General features: G+C 25.5%; 2 protein-coding genes across 3 annotated transcripts; one reads left to right on the forward strand and one right to left on the reverse strand.

Annotated features, from left to right (window-relative positions):
- Positions 1–364: 364 nt before the first annotated feature.
- LOC130665660 (formin-like protein) lies at positions 365–21,183 on the reverse strand. 2 transcript variants are annotated; one of them, XM_057466131.1, is made up of 15 exons: positions 20,168–21,183; positions 13,871–13,954; positions 12,101–12,187; positions 10,675–10,754; positions 10,328–10,467; positions 10,072–10,250; positions 7,970–8,362; positions 7,766–7,882; positions 6,467–6,997; positions 6,127–6,394; positions 5,702–5,829; positions 3,921–4,640; positions 3,702–3,815; positions 3,237–3,339; positions 2,292–2,432 (listed from the first exon to the last, which is right to left on the reverse strand). In XM_057466131.1, exons 1-14 carry the CDS (start codon positions 20,450–20,452, stop codon positions 3,265–3,267), a joined length of 3,201 nt encoding a protein of 1,066 aa, XP_057322114.1. In that variant the 5' UTR covers positions 20,453–21,183; the 3' UTR covers positions 2,292–2,432; positions 3,237–3,264. The 2 variants fall into 2 exon arrangements, with proteins under 2 accessions (XP_057322113.1, XP_057322114.1); XM_057466130.1 differs by lacking the exon at positions 3,237–3,339 and having other exon boundaries at positions 365–2,432.
- A 464-nt stretch (positions 21,184–21,647) lies between these two features.
- LOC130665663 (probable serine/threonine-protein kinase clkA) lies at positions 21,648–23,675 on the forward strand. Its single transcript, XM_057466140.1, has 2 exons — positions 21,648–22,256; positions 22,472–23,675. The coding sequence occupies exons 1-2, from the start codon at positions 21,822–21,824 to the stop codon at positions 22,856–22,858; spliced, it is 822 nt and encodes a 273-aa protein (XP_057322123.1). The 5' UTR covers positions 21,648–21,821; the 3' UTR covers positions 22,859–23,675.
- Positions 23,676–24,876: the final 1,201 nt, after the last annotated feature.

Genomic DNA, 24,876 nt, shown 5'->3' on the forward strand with positions numbered 1-24,876 from the left:
AATCAGTTGATTTCTTCCTTACATGCAATTATTTAAAATATTTAATTACTATTAATTATATATTTTTAATAAAAGTTTTAAAAAATGTCTTCGATGTATATACCGATTTTTTAATTAATTATTAATTTAATTTTTTTACTATTAATGTATATAAAGTATGTAGATATATTGTGCCTTTTTATATAATGTATATAATTTATTATTATTATTATTATTATAATTATTATATTATTATTGTACTGTAGGATCTCAATAAATAAATAAAATCTTGAGAAATAATTCATTTTTATTGATTATAAATTTAATAAAAAAAGATTATAAATTTTATCTAGATAATTTTTAAATAATAAATTCAAAATCGAACATTTTTTTTAATATATATATAAACATTATTTTATTTACATATAAAAATTAATACAAAGTAATTATTTGGAGTTTAATTATCTAACGAAACTTTAATATTTTTAATTTACTACTTATGGAATATATTACTAAACATATATGTATATATATATACATATTAGGGGTGTGAAAATCATGTACGAATCGATTTGAAGGCAACTATTCGACTCGAAAGTCGAATCGAATTTTCGAATAATTCGTAATTTTTTAAATTATCAGGAAGTTTTTGAATAATTTGTAATTTTTTGGTTCGAATTAAAAAATTTCTGATCAGCTTTCAAATATTAAATTTTTATTTAATGGAAAGTTTAGTTTCTGAAGTTGAAAAAATGATTTTTTTGTAAATTCGTGTCAGCTCTATTTATATATCTGTCAAAAATTTGAATTATTAGAAAAAAATATTACAATTTTTTGAAATATTCAAATTAATCGATTCAAAGATCGAATTGAGTAGTTCGATTCAATTCAATACAAAAACTTCGAAAAATTCAAATTATTTGATTCTTTTCAATACAAATATTTCATAAAATTTGAATTATTCGGTTCGATTCAATACAAATACTTTAAAAAAAAATCGAATTATTAGATTCGAAGATCGAATTGAGTAGTTCGATTCAATTCAATACAAAAACTTTGAAAAATTCAAATTATTTGATTCTTTTCAATACAAATACTTCGTAAAATTTGAATTATTCGGTTCGATTCAATACAAATACTTGAAAAAAAATCGAATTATTCGATTCGAAGATCGAATTGAGTAGTTCGATTCAGTTCAATACGAATACTACGAAAAATTTGAATTCTTTTCAATACGAATATTTGAAAAAAAATCGAATTATTCGATTCGACTCAATACGAATACTTCAAAAAATTTAAATGATTCGCACACTCCTAATATATATAAATATATATACATAAATAAATATAAAATCTGCCATTATAAAAAAAATTTAGAAATTTTAAAAACTCAATAAAATATTAAATATTATATTTCAAATGGCACGTGCTTGATATTTCAAATAAATTTTTAAATGGCAGTTTTATTTTACAATTTCTTCATCACATTTTTTAAATTAATAATAATATATATATATATATATATAATATATGTAGACATAATAATTATGGTAAATTTTTTCTTATATTTTATCAAAGTGTTGTCACTTGAGCATATAAATGTATATACTAATAATATATATAATATATAAATGTGTATACATATTTACACGGTTTTTTTTTTCAAAATTTTTCGTTATCAATTTCTTTTTTTGCATTAAAAATTTGAATATCAAAATAAATGTACAAAGTAATTAAGCGCTGGCATATGGATATGTTTTGTTTTTGTTTTTGTTTTTGTTTTTGTTCATTTTTAATTGACAGTCAGCTAATTTAATTTTTGTTTTTATTTTTATTTCTATTTCTATTTTATTTATTATTATTATCATAAGTTATATATCTATATATATAATGTATAAAAATAATGGTAATAAATATCAGTATCAAAAAAGAAAGAGAGCCTGAGTTATTGTATACAAAAATACAATATAAAAATTTGTTCCTCGCTACAGATATACTTTTACAAAATATTTTTTTTACGATAATTTTGAAAAATATATATCATTTATATTTTTTAAATAGTCAACTAAAAATATATAAATTAATAAACAAATTTAATAAACATTTTTTAAAAAATTAAAAATGTTGATTTGCTTTTTTAAAAATATTCAATTAAATAAACAAAAAAAAAATTGTGCAGTCATGGACGTTTTTACCTTTGATTCATTTAAATATTTATATAAAATAAATTTATTCATATTTTAAAATTCAAGCTCTTCAGCAGTACGAGATAATCTGTGATTATCAATCCGTCGACGCTGACTACGACGCACTGCGTCAGCTCGACGATAAGGTTCCGATCTTAATCCAAGTAAAATATCTTCCAGTGCTCCATTATACACTTCGTCTTGTTGCAATAATTTTTTCTCATGTACTAAACGTGTCTTATTTTTTAGTTCATTTATTACCGCATCCTTGAAAAATTTATAGAAATAAAAAATTAATAATTTATTTATTTAAATATTAATTACATTTAATTCTCTGTAGCAACATCAATGCAAGCTACCGCATCGTGCCTTTTATGCTCTATTTTATTTAATAATTAAACATCTAAGGATTAATAATTAATAATTAATGATTAATGATACTAATAAATGACAATTACAATTATAATTATAATTAACATGAATAGTTAAGGAAGGTAAGAAGAAATGGCAAAGTATCAGTCTATCGTTTTACTGATCTATTGTCTATATTAAAAAAGAAAAATGTCTGACAATAAAATTTTTTTTTTTAATGTAATTTTCTTAATGTAGACAAAATTCCCTTTAAAATGAGTACCCACATCGATATATTTAATTACAGTCATTTACTTGTTAATTACCCGCGAATTAACCGCGAGTTGATCACTAACGACAACTTTATTTAAATATATTGATGTGGGTACTCAAATGAGAGGGAATTTCGTCACCAATTCAACTCTAGTAGTAATTTTTTTTTTACTTGCATTCGAAAAAAAAAATAGTAATTTTTAAAAAATTAAAATTTGTAATTATTCAGAATATTACAATCAAATATTTATTTATGAGACTTTCAAATTAATTTGTCACTTAGTTAATAGTTTTGGTAAAAAAAAAGTGCAATTGAAGTCAACGAGGTACTAAACTGATGCATAATCGCCGCAATTGATAAATAGGTAATAAAATGATAGAAAACTGATACCTGTCCATAATAAATGAAATTAAAAGACAGAGTCAAGTGTGAGAGAGAGGACTTACATGATATTAATTGTTTTTTTCTACAATGTTACGTTCTGAGCTCCAGTTCATTGAGATGACGATGTAACAATGTCTTGTTTGTGTTACAGCAAAATTTCGGTGACTTTTTAAACCCAAATAAATATGTAACAAATAAAAAAACACGTCGTGTAAGTACCGATGACGTATTTTGTTCTTTATTACCTTTTTTTAACACCACACATTTTATCAGCAAAAAATAATTAAAATCACGTTACCGTTTGAAATGAGACTCAAAACGATAGACATGCATTTTATAAACTAAAATCGTGCGGTTATTTTTATTTACATTAATAAATTAATAACTAGTCTAGTATTATTATCTATGTTTATAATCACATGCATTCATTTATTTAAAAGGCACTGATGATCACACAGAGAAAATTATAAGACGACGTGCTTAAATAATAAGTTTTTTTTTACTGATGATTTATTTAAAAGAAATACCTGTTGCTTCTTTTGATTTAATTTGTTACGTTTCGTGACTTCCTCAGATGTATTAAGAGCTTCTGCAGCAGCTGCTTCTAATCTGCGTCTTTGTTCATTTTCTTGGTCTGCAGCCTAGATTTTAAATAAATAAATTTAATTTTTTATCAGTAATTTTTAAAATTAAAAGCTCGGGATTTAAATACCAGATTTTTTATGAAATAATTTTTAAAAAATTACCTTGAAAGCTCTTGCAAATCTAACGAGTAACGAAAAGAATGTATTGGCATCAGCTTGTCTCGGACTTTCTCCAAAAAATTCAACACACTCACGGAATGCGTCGCCCGCGATACGCGCATCTGATTTTAATCTCCGTAATTTTTCCTCCGAATTATTCAAAAAGTCTCTCAGAACTGTGTTATGTTTTTCTTTGCCGCGCAATTCAAATTCTTTGCGCACTTGGTCCATTCCTTTCTCCAGCTCGTGAACGTCGGTCGTTATATTTTCCAAGGAAACGGTGGCAGCCTTGTCAATGTACATGAGCTCCGACTCGAAATTAATCAGCTCGGGAAATTTAAGTCTTATCGTCGCAACGATGTAATGGAGCAAACACATCCGTTTGTCGGTTGATTTGGTGTCCAACAGAGTGTCCAAGCTCTGTAATTTGAAGCCGTAAGCGGGACCGCGCTTGCTGCTGTTCAAATAGTTACCGAATGCCAAAATAATTTCTAACACAGCGCGTAATTTTTTCGAACATTTTACTGAACTTGAGGCAGATATCACAGCATGTACTTGAGGCGTAATTAAATGTAAATTGTCGAAAAAATTACCAATGTAATTCATTATTGATAATTTTGTTGATATTCGCTCAACTTTTCCTAATTGCATTAAAAATTTATCCTCTTCTGTTAATAAATTTACATTTTTCTTTTCAATTATATATTCTCGGTAAGCCTTTATCTGTAATTATTATTATTAGTATTAATAATTAATATTTAATTCAATATTTATTTCCAATTCATATATTTATTGTCGGTACCCGTACAAAAATGGATTGATCACTCATTGATCACTGACTGATCAATCATCGATCACGGATTGATAAACAACTCATCGTTAATTGATCAGTCAGTAATCAACCACAGATCAATAAGAGATCACTTAAAGATCAATAACTGATCACTCTGAGGAGAATAATCTGATAGTGATCAATCAGCGACAACCTATAGATCATTCGGAAATCGCATAAAAATCGTCCAGTGTTTAAATGAAAATCACACAGTGGCCATTTAATTATCAAGAAAGGATCGGCCCTTTATAAAGGAATCATTACTGAATATATAACTATAAATATCATAGATAAATACAAGTAATAGCTGTAATTAAAAATATTATCAAGAATACTTTAAATAAATTTTACTAGATGATTGCTGATTGATCTTAGAGTGATCTCTGGATCATCTTTAAGCAATCATCAAGCAATTTTTATCCCATCACTGGACAATTTTTATGATATCTCCGAGTGATCTATAGATTGTCGCTGATTGATCACTATCAGATTATTCTCCTCAGAGTGATCAGTTATTGATCTTCAAGTGATCTCTTATTGATCGTGGTTGATTACTGACTGATCAATTATTGATCAATTAACGATGAGTTGTTGATCAATTCGTGATTGATGATTGATCAGTCAGTGATCAATCCATTTTTGTACGGGTATTTAAATTTTTGAATTAAAAAAAAATTAAATATTGGAAACTATAGGAAAATTTTTTTTGATTAGTACTTGCATGTATTTATTGATCACAAAAAAATAATAAGCTTGTAATTAACCATTATTTTGATTAATCAACTGAGCGAAAAATTTCATAATCCGTAGACTGATATTTTTAAATTTAAGAAATAATTATCCCTCACTGATAAAAATCTAATTAATGTCTGAGGTTTTGTTTTGTCAATAAATATATGAATTGGGAATACAATTTATGTTTAATTACTGTTATTTTATTTTGAAAACTTACTTCTTGTTCCGTAGGTACCATGCGTTGCAATAATTCAACGTTTTCTAAAGAAAGAATTTTTAAATCTAATGCATTCACTGCCGTTATCACTTTTTCTATTGGCATCTCCATTTTTCTTCTCGATATCGCTAAAAAATTTCAAATTTTTAATAAGATTTTTTAAAATTTAAATCTATTTTTGATACAAAAAATTATTTTATTACAAGTTTGCATTAAAACTTTTTTTTTAAATAAAAATTAATGTACTGGATCTAGAACGCATTCATTTTTTTCCAATCCAGGAAATAAAGACATAAATTTTTTTTATCAGCTGATGACATTGAGCAATAAAATATTTATTTCCTGGTCTTTGTTTAGTATTCAAAAATAAATAAATAAAAAAACAAACATAAATATTTATATTATAATTATAATAATAATCTTACCAATATTTCGTAACCTAGTATGTTCTAATAATGAAACATTTTCCGGTTTTTTAAATCGTTTACTCGGGAAACTTTGTAACCCATCAATTTCATTGGTGCCATTGGCAACATGTCCACTCATGCCTATTTTAAATCTTTCTTCAAAGTCAGTGAAATCAATGTGATTATGAAGACGGTCGTCATCTAATTCATTGAATATCGTGCCGCGTACTTGATTAGGTTTCAAAGCAACCCAATTAAGTGTCGGTAATTTGTATTTTGTTTGTACCTGTAATTTAAATAAATAAAATAATAAATTTTGTAAATAAAAATAAAAATAAAAAATATGAACAATTGAAACCTTTCGCTTGATGGTCATCGCGCCATCCGGAGCCTGCATCATTCCTGCAGGAGGAGGAGGAATGGTAGAGGAGCAAGAAATTTTGCTGTCACCAGGCGCCATGGGGACCATAGGCGGAGGAGGAGGTGGGGGAGGACAAGGAGGAGGCGGAGGTGGCGGTGGAGCAGCTACTGCTGGTGGCCTGACTAAGTCTTCGATCGGAGACATTGATACTGTAGAGGAAACGACATTCTCGGAGGTCGGTGACGTGGCTACTGATAGCCCAGCGGTTCCATTAGATAGACCAGCAACTGTCGAGCCTTTGGTGAGTGTGCCCGTGAGGGTTTCGAGCTCAATTATCTTACTCTCGAGTACACTCTGTCGTCTTGCTGAGTCTTGTTTTTGTCTTTTAAGTGCCGCCAGTTCTTCTTCAACTAATCGTCTAGCTTCCAGCGCATCAACATATTCAACTTTTATCGCACCCAATTCAGTCTCTAATTCTGCTAATTTTGACAAAGATTCTCTCTCTAGTTCAGTCATTCTGTCATGCGCCTTTAATAAAAAATTATATATAATTATTACATATTTTTTAAACTCCCCCACTTTTTTTAAATATTCATAATCTGCAAATTGACAGACACTCAATTTCCGGATTTTTTTTGTAGCAAATTAATTACAATAAAAAAAAACTAAAAAAATACACATGTAGAGAATTAAAAAAACTACAGGTGCAATTTTTTCAAATATTTTTTTTTTTATAATTCATCGTTTCTACAAATATCCAAAAATTTTTATTAACTTCAGTATCATAAATATTCAATGACTTTCTATTGTAATGAACGCATTAAAATTTTGATAATTAATTTTAAAAAAATTAAAGCATTAATTGAAAACAGGACAATTTTGAGACACAGATTTGGTAAATAAATTTTAGACTAAAAAAAATTTTTCTATTAATTCGATACGCGGATTTTTTTAAACTCAAAATTCCAAGTGACGGAATTAATTCCGATTCAAATAAAATTCATCTTCGCGCCAAATTTTAAACAATTTACTGCTCTAATTTAAAAAATTCTAGTACAATGACAGTTCAAGGTCGATGGAATTATTTAAAAAAAAATAGAGGACATCGATTAAAAAATGACGTTAATTAAAAATTAAAAAAAAAACAATTAATCGAAATTGCAAAAAGACAATTACTTATTTTATCATACAGATGTTGCGGTAATAAAATTTATAGATAACTTGTATTACATTGCGCTGACCAATTTAAGATTATATAAATTAAAATGTATAAGGATTAAAAAAAAAAATACTTACATGACCAAGTTCGTCTTCTAGTTCAGCAACTTTTTCTAGAGCAGCCGTTTTAGTTTCGCTGTCTTCCATAAGAGCTGCTACGTCAAATACATTATCCAGATAAGCTGAGATTTGAACCTGTAGATTAAAAAAAAAAACCAATAATAATAACAATAAAACTAAATAAGGATTAATAGTAACGAGTAATTGATAAAATAAAAATACCTGCAAATCTTCACTTTCAGTGTGTCGTAATTTTTCTAAATACTCATCGAGACCGAGATTCGTAAACTCATACTGCAAGTGAACTCTGAAATTCATATCTTCTACGGAATGAACGACAATATTTACAAATTGCATACAAGCAACCATAAATTCAATGTGAAAATTATCGTATTGAGTAAAGTACGCCATCAATGTTTCGAATCTTTTTTTTTCCAAACAGACCTCCTTGAAATTATCAAACGCAGATAATATTATTTCGTGTCCGCCTTTTACTAAACAAATAGCCGCTAATAGTTCGAGTACGAGTGCTTTTGTTCGTAAACTTTTGTGAATTAAACTCAGTGCGATACAATTAATAGCTTCTCTGTGTTGTATCACCATATTGAAGCCATACTGTCAATTAATTAATAAAATATATAAATATATATACATATAAATAATAATATACACAGAAAAAAAAATTTTCCTGACCCCAAGAACATTTTTATTTACTCAAAGAAATTTTTTGCATTATGAATTATAAATAAAAAATTTCTTACGACGAGAAAAAATTTTATTTGTCCAAAAAATTTTTACGAGAATTGAAATTATAGTAAAGTTAGCCGAGGTCTCATAATTTTTTGATTTTTTTCAAAACGATAAATTATAAAAAAAAATATTTTGAAAAATTGCACCAATAGTTTTTTAAATTTTCTGCATGTGCATATTTTTAGTTTTTTTTTTTTGGTCATAGGGTAAATACACCAATAGATGGACACCTCCCAATAGATGGACGAATATTATTTTAATAACCGATTAAATAAAATTTAGGAATGAAAATGTAACATAAAAATTTTTTTTTAACTATATATTTCTGATGATAGAAAATAATTTTTTTTCAATTTAATATATGCTATAATCGTAAAAAAAATTATTTTTATTTTGACGTGACGACGTTTTGCTTCAAAAGCGCCACCATTACTAAGCATGTGACAGACAACCGGTAAACTATATTTGTTAAAACTAATATAAATAAATAAAAAAACAAGATATGGATCATGTGATTATGTTCGTAGTTAATTAACAAATTTATTAATTTAATAATTAACTAATAAAATTGAAAAAAGTTAATAAAATTTGCCGTCCATCTATTGGAGATAAATTTCTGACCTTGACCCAATAGATGGACATTAGATTTATCGGATAAATTTTCAATTTTTTTTTTTTTTTTTTTCATAACATTTAAATAAAATTGTTTGTTAACATAAACTCATTTTTATTTATTTATTATTTTTTTAATATAAATAAAATGTAAGCAAAATAATTAATGATTTATAAATTGTTAATTAATATTACGTAATATATTATCATATATTTTGCGTTACCTAATATGTCAGAGTGAGAAATTTTTTAAAATAATAAAAATACTACATATATTTTGAAAATTATTATCTCACATTTGTTTTTTTGATTAATTGTATTAAACACATGCTGGTATTATGAAAAATTTACTAATTTACTAAGACGAAAATATCATTTGCAAGAAGCGTCCATCTACTGGTATTGGCTGTCCATCTATTGGAGATTTCGTCCATCTACTGGGGATTCGGACTTTTTCTTAAATTTTCTTTTTTTGTAATCAACCACTACGTTATACAAAGTTTTAATTATTTTTTTCTCGTTAATTAAACATTTTTGCTCAAGTATAATTCATTTTATTATAACTTATTTATATTTTATTGCTTCATTTCGATTAAAAAACATGAGAGTCTGCTTAACCGTCCATCTATTGCTGCGTTTACCCTAGATTTGTTTTAAAAAAAAATCCGAAGATTGTTAATTGTCTATTAACTTCAGGGACATAAATTGATGATAATAAAGTTAGCCGACGTCTCGGAATTTTTTTATTTTTTTCCAAAAAATTGAAAGCAAAAATTTTCCGAGTACGAAGAAAAATTATTTGGAGTGAGAAAAAATTTCTTGTGGTAAAAAAATTATTGTTTTAAATTCACAATACAAAATATTTCTTGCGGGATGAAATAATTTTTTTTCTGTGTCCTAAATGAATTATTACCCGTAGGATTTAATAATAAAATAAATATGACAGGAAGTTAATAATGTACCTTGTTATTCATAATAGCACGCATACAAAGTATACAAACGTGAATGTCATCTTTAGCTTCACCCATATTTAGTTTAGCTACATGTCTCGAACGTCTTTTAACACTCGGACTATCTTTGAGCTCGTGTAGAGGTGGCCGCAGACACCCGTTATTAAGTGTCACGTTCTCAATTACACCACCTACGTTTTAAATAATCATTTATTTTAAATTGTCTAATTTATGGATTATGGACAAGTATTTTTTTTTAAACACTTACTCGTTTGGATTTTCTCCTCAGACTCGGTACGGATTTCCATCAATCGCTGCTCGTATCTCATCATAAGTAATCGGAAACTTAAGTAATCTATTAATGCATCTAATCCTTGATTTTCTTCATCCAAAAATTCTCTCACCCATCTAATAAATTATTTACAATAAATTATTATTCAAATAATTACGCAGTTATTTTATTTCCGGTGAGTCATAAATATTATTCTAGTGTTTTCTGAAGTGTAAAGATTTTAAAAAATTAAAAAAAAGAAATTTTTCACGAGTGAAAGTTTTTAATAATTGTTTTTAATGTTTAAATTTTTAAAAATAACAATAATTATTTAAAGAACTTACTCAATGTGATTTGTACGTAATGATATCTCTAAATCTCTCAGAACTTGTGTAGACGTTGATTCACCAACCATTTTTCTTTTCTAAATAATAATTTAATTATAACTTGTGATAAATTTTTAACTAGAAAAATATTTAATTACTAATTTATAAAAAAAAATTCAAAAATATTCGCGGCAAATTTAAATAAAAAAATGTATACAAGTGCGATTTTGAAAATTTCACGGAAAATTACAGTTTCAAATATCAGCAAAGTCCCTCTACTTAAAAACTGTAAAAACTATGACTAGGGACAAAATTTCTGCCTTAATTTCGAAATGAATGGTGCAAATGTTTCATATTACGGCGAAAATATTGGTCTTATAAAAAAAGTTTTCAAACAAAAGTTATAGGAAATATAATTTTCTAAAAAAAATGTTTCTTATGATTTTTTTATACAACCAATATTTACATCGTAATTCCAAAATTAAGATTCATAATGAATGATTCAAATTTTTGTTAATTATGAAAATCTTAATAATGAAATAACGGCTTTCTTATTATTCATATCAAAAAATTATAATAAACATTTTTTTTATAAAATTAAATTTTGAACAACTTTTAGTTGAAAAATTTTTTTATTCGATCAATATTTTAACCGTAATTTCAGAATTAAGATTCATAATGAATGATTCAAATTTTTGTTAATTATGAAAATCGTAATTTTGAAATTACGGCTTTCTTATTAGTCATATCAAAAAATTATAAGAGACATTTTTTTTATAAAATTAAATTCTGAAGAAATTTTATTTAAAAAATTTTTTTGTAAGACCAATATTCCTGCCGTAATATAAAAAATTTGACATCATTAATTATTAATTGTTATCTTTAAATCAAATCAAAAATCCTGGCCTCAATTATGACTTTTCTAAAACGTTACAGTTTTATATGAAAATTTTTTCAGTCCTTAAGGGAAACGTCGGACCTTTTTCTCTCAGAAAAATAAACGAGTATTTTTGTTGCACTCGGAAAGTAAATGATAATTTTAAAACAATTCTTCTCGCAGACGAATTAGAATTTTTGAAAATCTATTTTTAGCCCTCGGTTGACGTTTCAAAAAACGCTACTCTATTTTAAGTTTCCAGTGTCTACCCGTGAATTGAATTGAATTAAAAATCGCTTGACGTTACCCCTCAATAGTAAACAAGTTTTAAACTTTTAAATTTTGGAGTAGAAACTGTAAAATTTTGTATCTTTCGTTATTACTTTGTAACAAGTGGCCTCAATTATTACAGTGCAAACTATCAGTTTTTTATACGGACTTCAATTCTGCACTAAAAATTCAAATTTTTCCACTGCTCTTCCCGCGTTAAGTTTAAAAATTTTATAAATTATACAAAATGTAACTAATGAACTTCTTAAAATAATTATATATAATTAATTAACATACTCGATGACTTCTTGATGCTTTAGGGTCCAGGTAAGTTCGTAATTTGGCAAGATAATGAGACGGTGGATCTTTAGCTTGAACTCTTTCCTAAAAGATTAATTTAAATTTAAATTTTTTTAGTAAATGTCAGTTATTTTTTTTATAAATAAATTATGGGCGAGTAAACATAATAAAGGAATGTACATAATTAAGATAAAAGTGTATAAATAAATAAAAATTAATTCACGGCATTTATATAATTACAAAAATGCGTGTAAACAAATGTCTAATTAAATTTTCCATCCGTGTATTTAGTATCTCTTTCATGCCTACATTAGTATGGACACATATATGTACTATATATATATGTGAACATACATAAGTTATATGTATGCACATAATTTGTGGGTTCTAAGAATAAACTTATTTTAAGCCACATAAGAAATATTAAAAAAAACTGTCTAAGTTAAAAAGTTTCTCTTCTTATTTTAAATTTTTATTTTTTTTTAATTTCTTCCGGTTGTAAATCCTGACTCGAAGGTCATCTTATATTTTATATTTATATAATTTAACGATTCATCAATTAAAGTATAAACACTTGAGTTATTAAATTATAATTTCTTTTTTATATTTATATTTAAAAAAAAATTAAATTTTCACACCTGTCTTGGTCATAAATTTTTTTTTATTGCTGCAGGAAAGTAAATTAATAATTTATTTTTATTAACAAACCGGCGGTTAAAAAATAAAACTGCTCCTGTTTGTTGAAAAAAAAAAAAAATAATAAAGTATCAAAACACGTGTTGGATGCTGCGAAAATAATTTTTTACATTTTTTTTGAGTATAATAACGCGGCTTGCATTACATCCGTCTCATATACTCGGCATATATCATATATATATAGTATCCGAAAGATATAATACAGTGAATAACCCGGCGCTTTACTCATGTATCAATTTTTATCGATAAATAAATCCGTGGTATCAAATTTCGGGTGCTCTTATTATTACCGATCTTGTGATCTCGCGAAAGTCGGCTCTAAAAATAAATAAATTTATCTGTTGAAATATATCATTATATCCTTAAGTACTTAATAAATGTACACACTTCATCAGTATATATAAGTATATAAAATATACACAGAAAAAAAAATAATTTCGAGATGCGAAAAAAAATTTTCATTGGGAAATGAAGAAAAAAATTTTCTTAGGACTTGAGGACTAGAAAAAATTTTACTCGTCTCAAAAATTTTCACTTTTCCTAAGAATTTTTTCCCACTGACTTGAAAATGAAAATTTTCTAGAGCCAAGAAAAATTTTTTTAGCAAAGAAATTTTTTCTAGTCCTTAGAAAATTTTTTTTGCATCAAAAAATCATTTTTTTCTGTATAATTTTGTAAAATATATTAAATTATTATATTTATTTTTATAAATCATAAAATATAAGAATATGTAACTGATGAAAAAAAAAATATATGAGTTGAATCATGAATTGTATGATTGCAAGAGATTATTATTCTAAATGTTACATCATTTGTTACATAGACTTTCTATGCTATAACATAGAACATATATCTACATATATATGTATAATATATATAGAGATTGATATCGATTGAAATTAAAATTGCAATAACACTATTCTATTCATGTGTTGGTATACCTCGCGTGTCTTTATTTAATATTATATCATGCTCAATATTTTTTTTTAAACACAAACGTCTGTATATTTTTTTTTCTGTCGGTATATATTGATGTATAATAGTCATATACAATGATTATGATGAACTTACTTGATCACATATGATATCCCACTTCTTTTCATTGTCGTATTGCTTCAAAAGCTTCGCTTTGTCGGGAGGTAAATCCATTGATGCCTATAACATATGGGATTTTTTTTTTAGTAGTAGTATTATATTACATTAGTAAAATATATAATTAAATAAACAAGTTTTTTTTTAATAAAAAAAAACCTGAGTAGATTTTTTGTTTTTTTATTTTGAAGTTTTAAGACAAAATTGAATTAAAAATTAATTTTTTCTGATATTTTTATTCGTTTCGAGGTCAAAAACCGCCAAAGATATACATGTATATTAGGGTGAGCCAAAAAAAACCAACCTATCGAATTTACGTCTTAAAAAGGACCTATATATCGAGAAAAAAAATTCTCCTATTGGGCAAAATTTTTAGCGCAATTTTAAAAAGTGTCGGTAGCCATTTGAAATTTCCCATTTAAATAACATGCAAAAAAATTTTTTTTGATTAAAAATATTATAACTTTTGAACCATGTGAGACAAAAATTCGGCTCTAGAATATTCTTGTAGGGCATTCAATTTCTTAAAAGAAAGTCCTGGGAGTCGAATTTGTAAACTTGATATTTCGTATACTAACAGGCCATCAAAGTCCAGAGTAAACAGAATTATACAAATTTAAGGCTTTATTTGGATTTTCCAAATACTTTTCTTTTATTGTGATCGATAACAAAATATTATTTGTTACAACGTGGATATTGTTGGTGATTTCATTGCACTACATGTAGAACAAATTTTCTCGTAGTATTGATATTTTTAATAAAAAAGCCTTAAATTCGTATGATTCTGTTTACTCTAGACTTTGATGGCCTGTTAGTATACGAAATATCAAGTTTACAAATTCGACTCCCAGGACTTTTTTTAAAGAAATTTAATTCCCTACAAGAATATTCTAGAGCCGAATTTTTATCTCACACGGTTCAAAAGTTATAATATTTTTAATCAAAAAAGATTTTTTTGCATGTTATTTAAATGGGAAATTTCAAATGGCTACCGACAACTTTTAAAATTGAGCTAAAAATTTTGCCCAATGGGAGAATTGTTTTCTCGATATATAGGCCTTTTTTAAGACATAAATTCGATAGGTTGGTTTTTTTGGCTCACCCTAATGTATATATAAACTTTTGAACCAAACGAGATTTTTGGAACCTACTCGACAAAATATGAGAGACTATGGCGAAATTTTTTGAAAATTCTACCATGGGGACAAATGCAACAGATAAATTTCTATGGAATCTACTAAAATTTATGTCTGTATTCTAAAGTTTTGGTATATATTAAATTTTTTAAAATTCAAATAATTAGTGATCGGTCCAGTAAATGATCATGACCTACTGGTCACAATCATTAAGTAGACGTTATTGAATTTTTACATACGTCATTTAGACTTTAATTACAATTACATTGAGAAAATATTTGATTGACCTTTCAGAACTTCAATTAAAATCTTTTTGAATCCTTTTGTAGAAAAAGTATAAAAAATATGACAGTTCATTCACTGATTATGCGTTAATTTACTGGCTCAGTCATCTTGTATTTTTTAATTACATAAGTGGGAGTTTTTTTTAGAGAAAAAGTAATTTTTTGTTAATTTTTTTTTTTTTAAAGAAAAAAATTTACGTAAGTTCTAAACATTAAAAATTTTTTTTAAATTTAATACTTTAGTTTATTAAAATATAAAATTATAATTTAATTTTTTAATGTACTTAAAAATAAAACAAAACTATTAATTAAATATTTAGAAAAATACAAAGCGAATTAAAAATAATATTAATAATTTAAAGAAAGTATACAATTATTGTAAAACAATTTGAGTTAAAAAAAAATAAAATTCATTACGTCAAGTATGAAATTAATTTAAATTGACAAAATTAAATTAATTTTTTTTATCATTTAAAAGATAATGATATTTTCATAGCTTATAATTAATTACAGTAATTATAAAAAAGACACTAAATGTTAAATTGAAATAAATGAAAAATGAAAAATTAAATTTAAAAAATAATAGTCGGTTACAAATATAAAAATAAAAATAAATAATTAAAATCACATTCAAATATATACTGCAAGTCATTCGTCATCTATTAAAAGATGAATACTTTCTATTCTACTCCTTGACTAAAAAAAAAGTAAATAAAAATAATAAAAAAAAAAGTTTTTTTTATCTTCGGGAAGTATAATTCGTTAACATCCGCTCACTTGAATGTCACATTACGTATGTATGAGTCCATTCATCTATCAGCATATTTATTTTTATTTTAAAACATTAACTTACACCCATTCACATCCAACATATTTATTACAATTAAAATCTCTAAATAAAAAAATAATAAAACTCAGTGTTATCATAAATTAAATAACTCATAATTACTCAAGATTAAATTTATCAAATAATTTTACACGATTTTACCGTAAAAATTTAACAATAAATATTTATCAATAAACAAATTAAGGAAAAATATTTACATGGTTGACAATAAATATATAAATATATATTAGAGATGATATTTATATGATGAATGTAGTGAATGAGTGAGCAAAGTCTAAAATTAAGTGACGCGTCATTCTCTTCGCGTTTAGTTCGTTCACCATCACATACTATTGTATTTTATTTTATATATATATACATATATCTACATATATGTACATGTATAATATGACATCATTGTACGGAAACAATCGTAAATATTTATCAGAATTTTTTCAAAATTAATATTCGAAAATTTTAATAAATTAATTTTATTTTTAATCGGAGTAAAAATTTTGTAATGAATTATATATATATATATATATATATATACATACATATACATATACTGGGACACCATTGGATGAAAATAATTGTAAATTTATATTTAAAAAAAAAAAATGAATTAGAATTTTAAAAAAATTAATACTACAAAATTTGAATAAATAAATTTTAATTTTGAATTAAAATAAAAAAGTATCAAAGTGAAAAATTTATAATTGATTGTATATATATATATATATATATATATATATATATATATATATATATATATATATATATATATATGTATAATAAATCAGCTGCTCAATTTCAAAACACAGTAAGGGACAAATTTTTAAAAATCGATTTTTTAGTATTTTTAGTTCCAGTAGTCTTGTGATTATGATTCAAAAATTTTATTTTCGTCAGTTACTGTGTTTTGAAATTGGGCAGCCGAGATGGTAATTGATTAATAACATAATTATTGTACAATTACAATTTTTTTTACAGTAATATATATATGAATATATATATATACTGACACCATTGTATGAAAATGTTTTTAAAAAAATAAATTAGAATTTTTACAGAATACTCCAAAATTTGAATGTAGTAGACATCAGACAAATTTAAAATTATAAATAAATAGAGTAAATACGAAAAAAAAAAATATTTTTAAAAAATGCACTTATTAATTTCCAAATTTTTCAAATGCGTATTTTCTAAAATTTTATTTTTTAAATTATTTACTCTATTTATTTATAATTTTAAATTTTTCGGCTGCTACTTTCACACTAGTAAATTTGAATAAATAAATTAACTTGTAATTAAAATAAGAATGTAGGAGTAAAAATGATATATTTAATAGATATTAACTGATAAGTAAAATAACTATTGTACAACAAAAATTTTTTTAACAGTAATATATATAAATCTATACTATGACACCGTTCTATGAAAATAACTGTAAAAATTTATAAAAAAAAAGAATTCGAATTGAAAAAAAAATTAATACTCCACAGGGAATAAATAAATATAATTTTCTAAAAATAAAAATATATTGTAGTTATAAAAAAATATATATAACTGATAATATATGATAATCATCGGTAATGATAATCAATAAATAAAATAATTTTTCAAGTCTAGACAAAGTGATTTAACAATAATTGTACACATATCCACATATATACGTAGTATACATAGGAAATGGTAAATAATATAAACAAAGAATTAAAATTGCAATGTTGAGTCATACATAACAGGACGAATTGACGAATGAAACGAATAGGTTTTTGTTGTGTGTATTATTATATTGTTGGGTATTAACCGATAGTGAACGGTAGTCAAACGCGTCCGGCTGTATAATACTCGTATGCCTCCCACAACTATATATATATATATATAAATATATGTAAAAGGTATAGGACTACAGCTACAGGGACTACAGTAAACCCAAGTAAACCATAGTCACGTGTTATGGATGAATAAATACAGTTGCCAGCCAAAGAGATCGTTTATAAAGCAGCACAACGTGTGTAAAATATAGACAAGTTAAGTAAAGGGAGAGTAGTTTTTGTATTGAGGAAGAGAGTAGAGAGTACTCGTACTCGTTCCTCGTGTCCGTGTTGTTTGTGATGGGTCGTTGCTCGTTGTCTTTAACATTACTCGGGGCTAATGACTCTGAAATTACTTTGACAAATTGTTAAACACTTTATCCATACATGTTTATATATATTTACTTATATATATCATTATTTAATTATATAATTTCTACTGCTATATTTGCTTTACAATATGACGGTTTTTTTATGTGGAAGCACGAGGATATGAAACTAAATATATAAATATATAAATGCAATAAATTGTGAAATAAAAATGAAAGCGAGTCAATTGTATTCGATAAGGAATTATTTTATTTCATGTATTGGTTTATGGTTTAATAAGCGGAGAGACGTAAGATGGAGTAAAAAAAAAAAAAGTAAACTTGGGAAATATAGAAACCGCGATTACGACGTGACACATTGCGGTGTCATATCAAACTTCATGGATGCACTTGTGGAATTTTAATCTCTCATTTTTTTTTATTCTCGCTCTGAATCTTTTTCTTGTTACTCTTTCTTTCATTCGGCTTAATTATGTATTTAATTTTTTTTTTTAGACTAATGGAATAAGTAATAAATATTTCAAATTATTAATAATTAATATTTATGATTAATTATATAAAAAAATTAATTATAAGTATTATAAATATAAATAATTAAAAGAAGTACTGAAGCGTAATTTAAATAAAAGTTTCTAATCTTGACGTTGAAACCGTTCCAATGATTCATATCTTTTACGGAAAAAAAATATGTAGTAAAACAATAAACCAAGGCTATTTAATTGCATAATCATAATAAGTAATCTTGAAATGACATCATAATTAATTAAAAAAATTATGGCTCATAAAATCATAAATCATGAATTTAAAAAATTTAAGTTGACAGGAAAATTTACAACGTAATTAACATATCCAAGTACACTAAGAATTTTTATTATTTTACATTTGAGAGCGAGTACTCTGACAATGACATAAAAAAATATGACACTTAAGCCGACGTCTAATAATTTTTTAATTTTTTTAGAAATGATAGATTACAAAAAAAATATTTTAAAAAATTGCACCTACAGCTTTTTTAATTTTCTACGTGTGCATATTTTTAGTTTTTTTTATTTGTAGAAAAAAACTCCAAAAATTCCCAATTTTCTACTGTGATACCAAAGTTAGCCGACATCTCATGTTTTGATTTTTGTCAAAATCATAAATTACGAAAAAAAAAATATTCTAAAAAATTACACCTCTAGTTTTTTAAATTTTCTACATGTGCATTTTTTTAGTTTTCTTTCTTTTTGATTTGTTGAAAAAAAACTCCAAAAATTTTTAATTGTCTTCTTCGTTACCAAAGTTAGCCGACGTCTAATGTTTTGAATTTTCTCAAAACGTTAATTTATGAAAAAAAAAAAAATATTCTAAAAAATTACACCTCTAGTTTTTAAAATTTTCTACATGTGCATATTTTTAGTTTTTTCTTTTTTGATTTGTTGAAAAAAAAACTCCAAAAATTCTTAATTGTCTTCTTCGTTACCAAAGTTAGCCGACGTCTAATGTTTTGAATTTTCTCAAAACGATAATTTATGAAAAAAAAAATATTCTAAAAAATTACACCTCTAGTTTTTTAAATTTTCTACATGTGCATTTTTTTAGTTTCTTCTTTTTTTGATTTGTTGAAAAAAAACTCCAAAAATTGTCAATTTTCTTCAACGATACTAAAGTTAGCTGACGTCTAATGTTTTGAATTTTTTCAAAACGATAATTTATGAAAAAAAAAATATTTAAAAAAATTGCACCTCTAGTTTTTTAAATTTTCTACATGTGCATATTTTTAGTTTTTTTTTTTGTAATTGACGTCTTGAAAAAAACCCAAAATTGTTAATTGTCCGAAAAAATCAGGATAAAAAACTAAAGAATAAAAAAAATAAAAGCATCAAATGACAATAAACTTACAAGGACTTTAGTGAAACGTCTCTCGAGTTCAATGGTATCGGGCATAGGTTGTCTCGGTGTGGATCTAACACTCCCGCTCCTAGTGTGCGGTGGTGGTCCACCCAGACTCCCAGTTCCCAAACTCGGCGTCTGACAATATCGATACTGCTGATGATGTTGTTGACCGGTCGTACTCTTGATACCCAGTCCATCTCGCATTCCAAGACCACCATCACCTCCATCAACAGAAGCATCACCACAGCCGTCACTATTTCCATTTGCATCGCGACTCTGACCCAAACCCATTGTCGCTTGTTTACTTACAGTAAAAATAATCTCAATTTATTATTTATTTATATTTTAAAATAAAATAAATAAAATGAGAGTCACTGGGTGAATTTATTATTTTTTTAGCCGTCATTTGAAAGATCTCGTACTCGTTCTTATTTAAATAACTTTACTCTCGTGCATACTCTCTCTCTGTATACAAAGTAAGTGAAAATGTCAGTCACGCTCGGTCTTTATTCAAGATGTTACTTGCTCAATAAATCATAACTCGGTATCTACAAATAATAACAATAAATTTATTAATTCACCACAAAAATAACAAACTTTTTTTTTCTTTTATTTACACGTGATTTTCTGCCGGTTTACAAGCCACGTTTTTTATTTATCACCAACTTTTGTGTGCTCCGAGTTAATTAAATTTTAAATAAAATTGCGCGAGTTTATTTTTAAAATAATTATTCAAATTTAAAATTCAAATAGAACGTAATTATTTAAGTGTAATATTATATTTGGTAAAAAAAAAGTAAATTATTTTTAAAAAAACACACGCGCACCAACACGACACTCGATGCGTTCATTGAGACCGAGAGTAATTGAGAGTACACCAGCCCCATGGATTTTTTTATGTATCATCGAGCAATTATGTACACACAAGTAATAATAAACTACAGTCTTTTATTTATGAAAACGGGTGCGGACCCAAGAGTATTAAAGTTTATTGTCATCGACGCGAGCGACCACAAGCGACTAATTTACAAGACAGCCGTAAGTTAAAAAAGACCGCGCATGCGCGCTATTTACGAACTGCGTATATTAGTGTGAGTGTAGCAGACATGACAAATTTAAAACAATAAATAGAGTAAATAATTTAAAAAATAACATTTAAAAAAGCGCGCTTACGAATTCAAAAATTTTTAAACCGCGTATTTTTTTTTAATTTTTAAAATTAATTATTTACTCCATTTATTTATAATTTTAAATTTGACGTCTGCTGCATTCACTGCGCAGTCGGTAATTCTGACGCATGCGCAAAGCGCGGCAACAATTAAATGTTTAAATTTTTAATTTATTTAATTAAATTAATAAATACTTTTAATTACTCGAGATTAATTAATTAATTTTTAAATGATTTGTAATTAAAAATTTTAAGTAGTTATTTTTTTTAAATAAAATAAAAACTTTCGAGTTATCGATTGAGTACAATCGATTGTGAGCAATCGAGCATCAATATCGATTACATATAGTGTCCAGTGTCCATGTTGGTTTTGTTGAGTTTTGTTTTGTAGGTTTTGTACAAACAAGTTGTTGGTGTAAAAATTAATAAATAAATTTTAAAAAGTTTAATAATTTACTGAGTGATAATTAAATTTAAATTTAAATAAAAAAAATGAATAAATCACCGTTTAGTACACCACGTGGTCGTCATCAGGGACAAAGTGAATATTCACCTAAACCTTACTATCGTAAACAAAGAGGTTATTGGAATAATAAAAATAATAATTCTAATTCCACATCACCATCGACGACAAATAATGAACAATTAAATACCAGTGGTTCAAGTGATGATTATATTCCATTCAATAATAGTTTACCTTCGCCATTTAGCAGCAGTTTGCCTTCGCCATCACTCTCATCTCCGTCGTCAACTTTATCACCAACATCGCCATTTTATCGTACCCAGAAACAAACAGGACAATTTTATGGACAACATCAACGTTACTCACTTGGTAGAAATGACAGTCCTGGTTTCAGTCCACGTGGTAATTTTAATAAATCATTTTCACCAAAATTTAACCCACGTTACTCACGTGGTCGGAATTCGGTAGGTTATTTTTTTTTATACTGAAGTCAGCAGACGTCTGATAATTTTTTTATTTTTTCAAAAAATTGCACGTGTGACTTTTTAAATTTTTAGTTTTTTTTTTCTGGAATTGATGTTAAAAAAAATTCTGAAAATTGTTAATCGTCTGCTGACTTCAAGATCATTTCTTTTTTGGGTTCGTTTATTTTTACTTTGATTTATTTTTATTTATTTAGAATCATTACCAAGGAAAGAAGGAAAGTAATGGAAATAATTACGTACATGAATCATTTTTTGAAGATCCTTGGAAAGATTTAGTAGAACAATGGGAAAAAACCAGGTCCAGGAATGCTGATAATGATGAGGAAGATAAGAGTCAGGATGACGAAAGCTTGAGTCAAAGCAAACTTGATGATAGTTCTTTTTGTCAGAGTCATTTAGATGATAACTCATTTAATGAAAGCGATAAGACTGATTCAGATAGTAAGGAGGTTGATTCCCAGGATGAAGGAGTTTTTCCTCTGTCCCAGGAGGAAATTGGTGAGGATAATTTAGAAACTGGAGAAGGAAATTCGGAGGATAAAATAAAAAATGACGAAACTGACTCTGAATCTTGTAAATGATGGCTGGAGGTCATTGTAATTAATTTGATTGGCTAATAATCTCTTCAATGAGACTTTTATGGCTGTGATGAGATTACAGTGTAAATATATTGCCAGTATGTGCAATTGTCTCCAAATATGTACATAATTAAGTAAAAATTAATTAAGATTTATATGAGAATCGATATTTTCATAAATACTTGTAAGAAATTGCGTACATTATCTCGTTTCTCATATTTTGAGAATTCATTTTTCTTTTTCTTATTTTTTTCTCCACTGAAATTCAAATTGAATTAATTTTTTTTAAAACTATGAGTAATTATATACTCAGCAATAATTTACTGTAAATATTATTTTATAAATTTATAAATAAATAATTATAGAAACATGAAAAATTATTTTTTAATAAGAAATTTAGGGTAGAGGTACCATTTGTGGCCACTGCTCCATTTTTGGACATTTATTTCTTTATTTTAATTAATGAAAAAGTGTAAAATAAAAGTTTCATTTTAGTAGTGGGATAGAAGTATCATTAAACATATTTTAAAAATTGATTATGTGATTGGGTCTTTTACAAATTATTTTATTTTAATTTTTCAAGTGTCCAAAACTGGCCCTAAAGTGACCAGGAGGTACCTCGACCCTATTGCAAGAGATTTTATCCCAAACATCCAAAGTAATTAATTTTATTTCCATTACCATTTTTGTGTTTCAAGTTTGCAGCCAATTTTTAAAAATAAATTCAAAAAGATTTTTAAATTAAATTCTTTTCAAACAAATATTTTTTTTTTAACTAAAAAAATTTAAGTGACTGGAAAATCAGTACTTTAATTTTTCGGCGGGAAAAATTTTAAATTTGAAATCACAAATTTATTTAAAAAAATGATGAATAAATTTTGTTTATCAACAAAAAAAAGTTGAATAAAAAACAATAATAAGATTACTTTTGTTATATTTTTTATCATAATATACATATGTATATACATTGACTACAGATGTTATTAATAATTAAAATAATTAGTACATGTAAGTACAAAAAATAGTGCTCCATCTATATATTTATATTGACGAAGGACATAAATAGTTTTTTTATATTAGTAATAATAAATAATAAATTTTCATGTAAAATACATAATTAATTATTATAAATTTTAAATTATTCTGTTAATTATCCTAACATTCAATGGTTTTAAATAGATATGGAAGGTTATTTGGTAATTGGTACTTGGCATTTTTATGCCAAATCAATAATTTATTGATTTTCAAAGTTATAAGCTCTAGTTATATTTTATTATCATTAATTAATCGATTAATTAATTACTTTTAAAATTTTTTCGGCTACAATGTCGTTTGAAGTTTAAAACAAACTCTGTTTTAAAATAATAATAATAATTTTGATTTTTTTACGCATTTTTACACAAATGATTTATGAATTTCTGATATGTACTAATGGTTTTTATTTTTAATTACTTTTATAATTAATAAAATATGAAAACTTGTAAGATTTCTGCTTTAAAATTAATTGGGAAGAAATAAATTATTTTGCCGCCATTCGTGATATTTCTTTTTAAATTTTTTTAGCTTTCAAAAATATTTTGAGAATCTATAATTGTATAATTTTTGGTCCCAATTATTTACAAAACTAAATTTCATATTTATTTTTTTTTCTATTTCATTGTAATTTAGTTTTATCTCCACATTTTATTATTATTAATAACAAAATAATTAAATTGGATTCATTTTGAAATGCGAATGCAGTTGGCGCGAAATTCAAAAATTGAAATTTCAAATTTATTACAGAATTCAAATTTAGTACAGAACTGACCCAAGTGACGACTTCAGTTAAAAGTGAATTAAAAAATAGGCAAGTGAGAAAAATATGAATCTCATATTTATTTTACAAAAAAAAATATGCGGGAAAAATAAATCTGTGGTAAATGAACTCAAAATAATTTGCATAAAAATTTAAAGTTCTAAACTCATATATTTTGAAGTTTGATATGGAAATTTTTTTTAATAATTTGAAGTGAATTTTTTTT

The sequence above is a fragment of the Microplitis mediator genome, chromosome 3 (assembly GCF_029852145.1).
Source record: "Microplitis mediator isolate UGA2020A chromosome 3, iyMicMedi2.1, whole genome shotgun sequence".
NCBI classification, from domain to species: Eukaryota; Metazoa; Arthropoda; class Insecta; order Hymenoptera; family Braconidae; genus Microplitis; species Microplitis mediator.

What these genes read in the sequence shown, in the direction of transcription:
- LOC130665660 (XM_057466130.1), bottom strand. Translation starts at nt 20,452, where the DNA reads ATGGGTTTGGGTCAGAGTCGCGATGCAAATGGAAATAGTGACGGCTGT. An exon ending in AAGCATCAAGAAGTCATCGA is followed by an intron (nt 10,755 to 12,100) that starts GTATGTTAATTA and finishes ATTATTATTTAG; the next exon opens with AAAAGAAAAATGGTTGGTGA. An exon ending in TAAATCAAAAGAAGCAACAG is followed by an intron (nt 2,433 to 3,701) that starts GTATTTCTTTTA and finishes AAATTTTTCAAG; the next exon opens with GATGCGGTAATAAATGAACT.
- LOC130665663 (XM_057466140.1), top strand. Translation starts at nt 21,822, where the DNA reads ATGAATAAATCACCGTTTAGTACACCACGTGGTCGTCATCAGGGACAA. An exon ending in ACTCACGTGGTCGGAATTCG is followed by an intron (nt 22,257 to 22,471) that starts GTAGGTTATTTT and finishes TTATTTATTTAG; the next exon opens with AATCATTACCAAGGAAAGAA.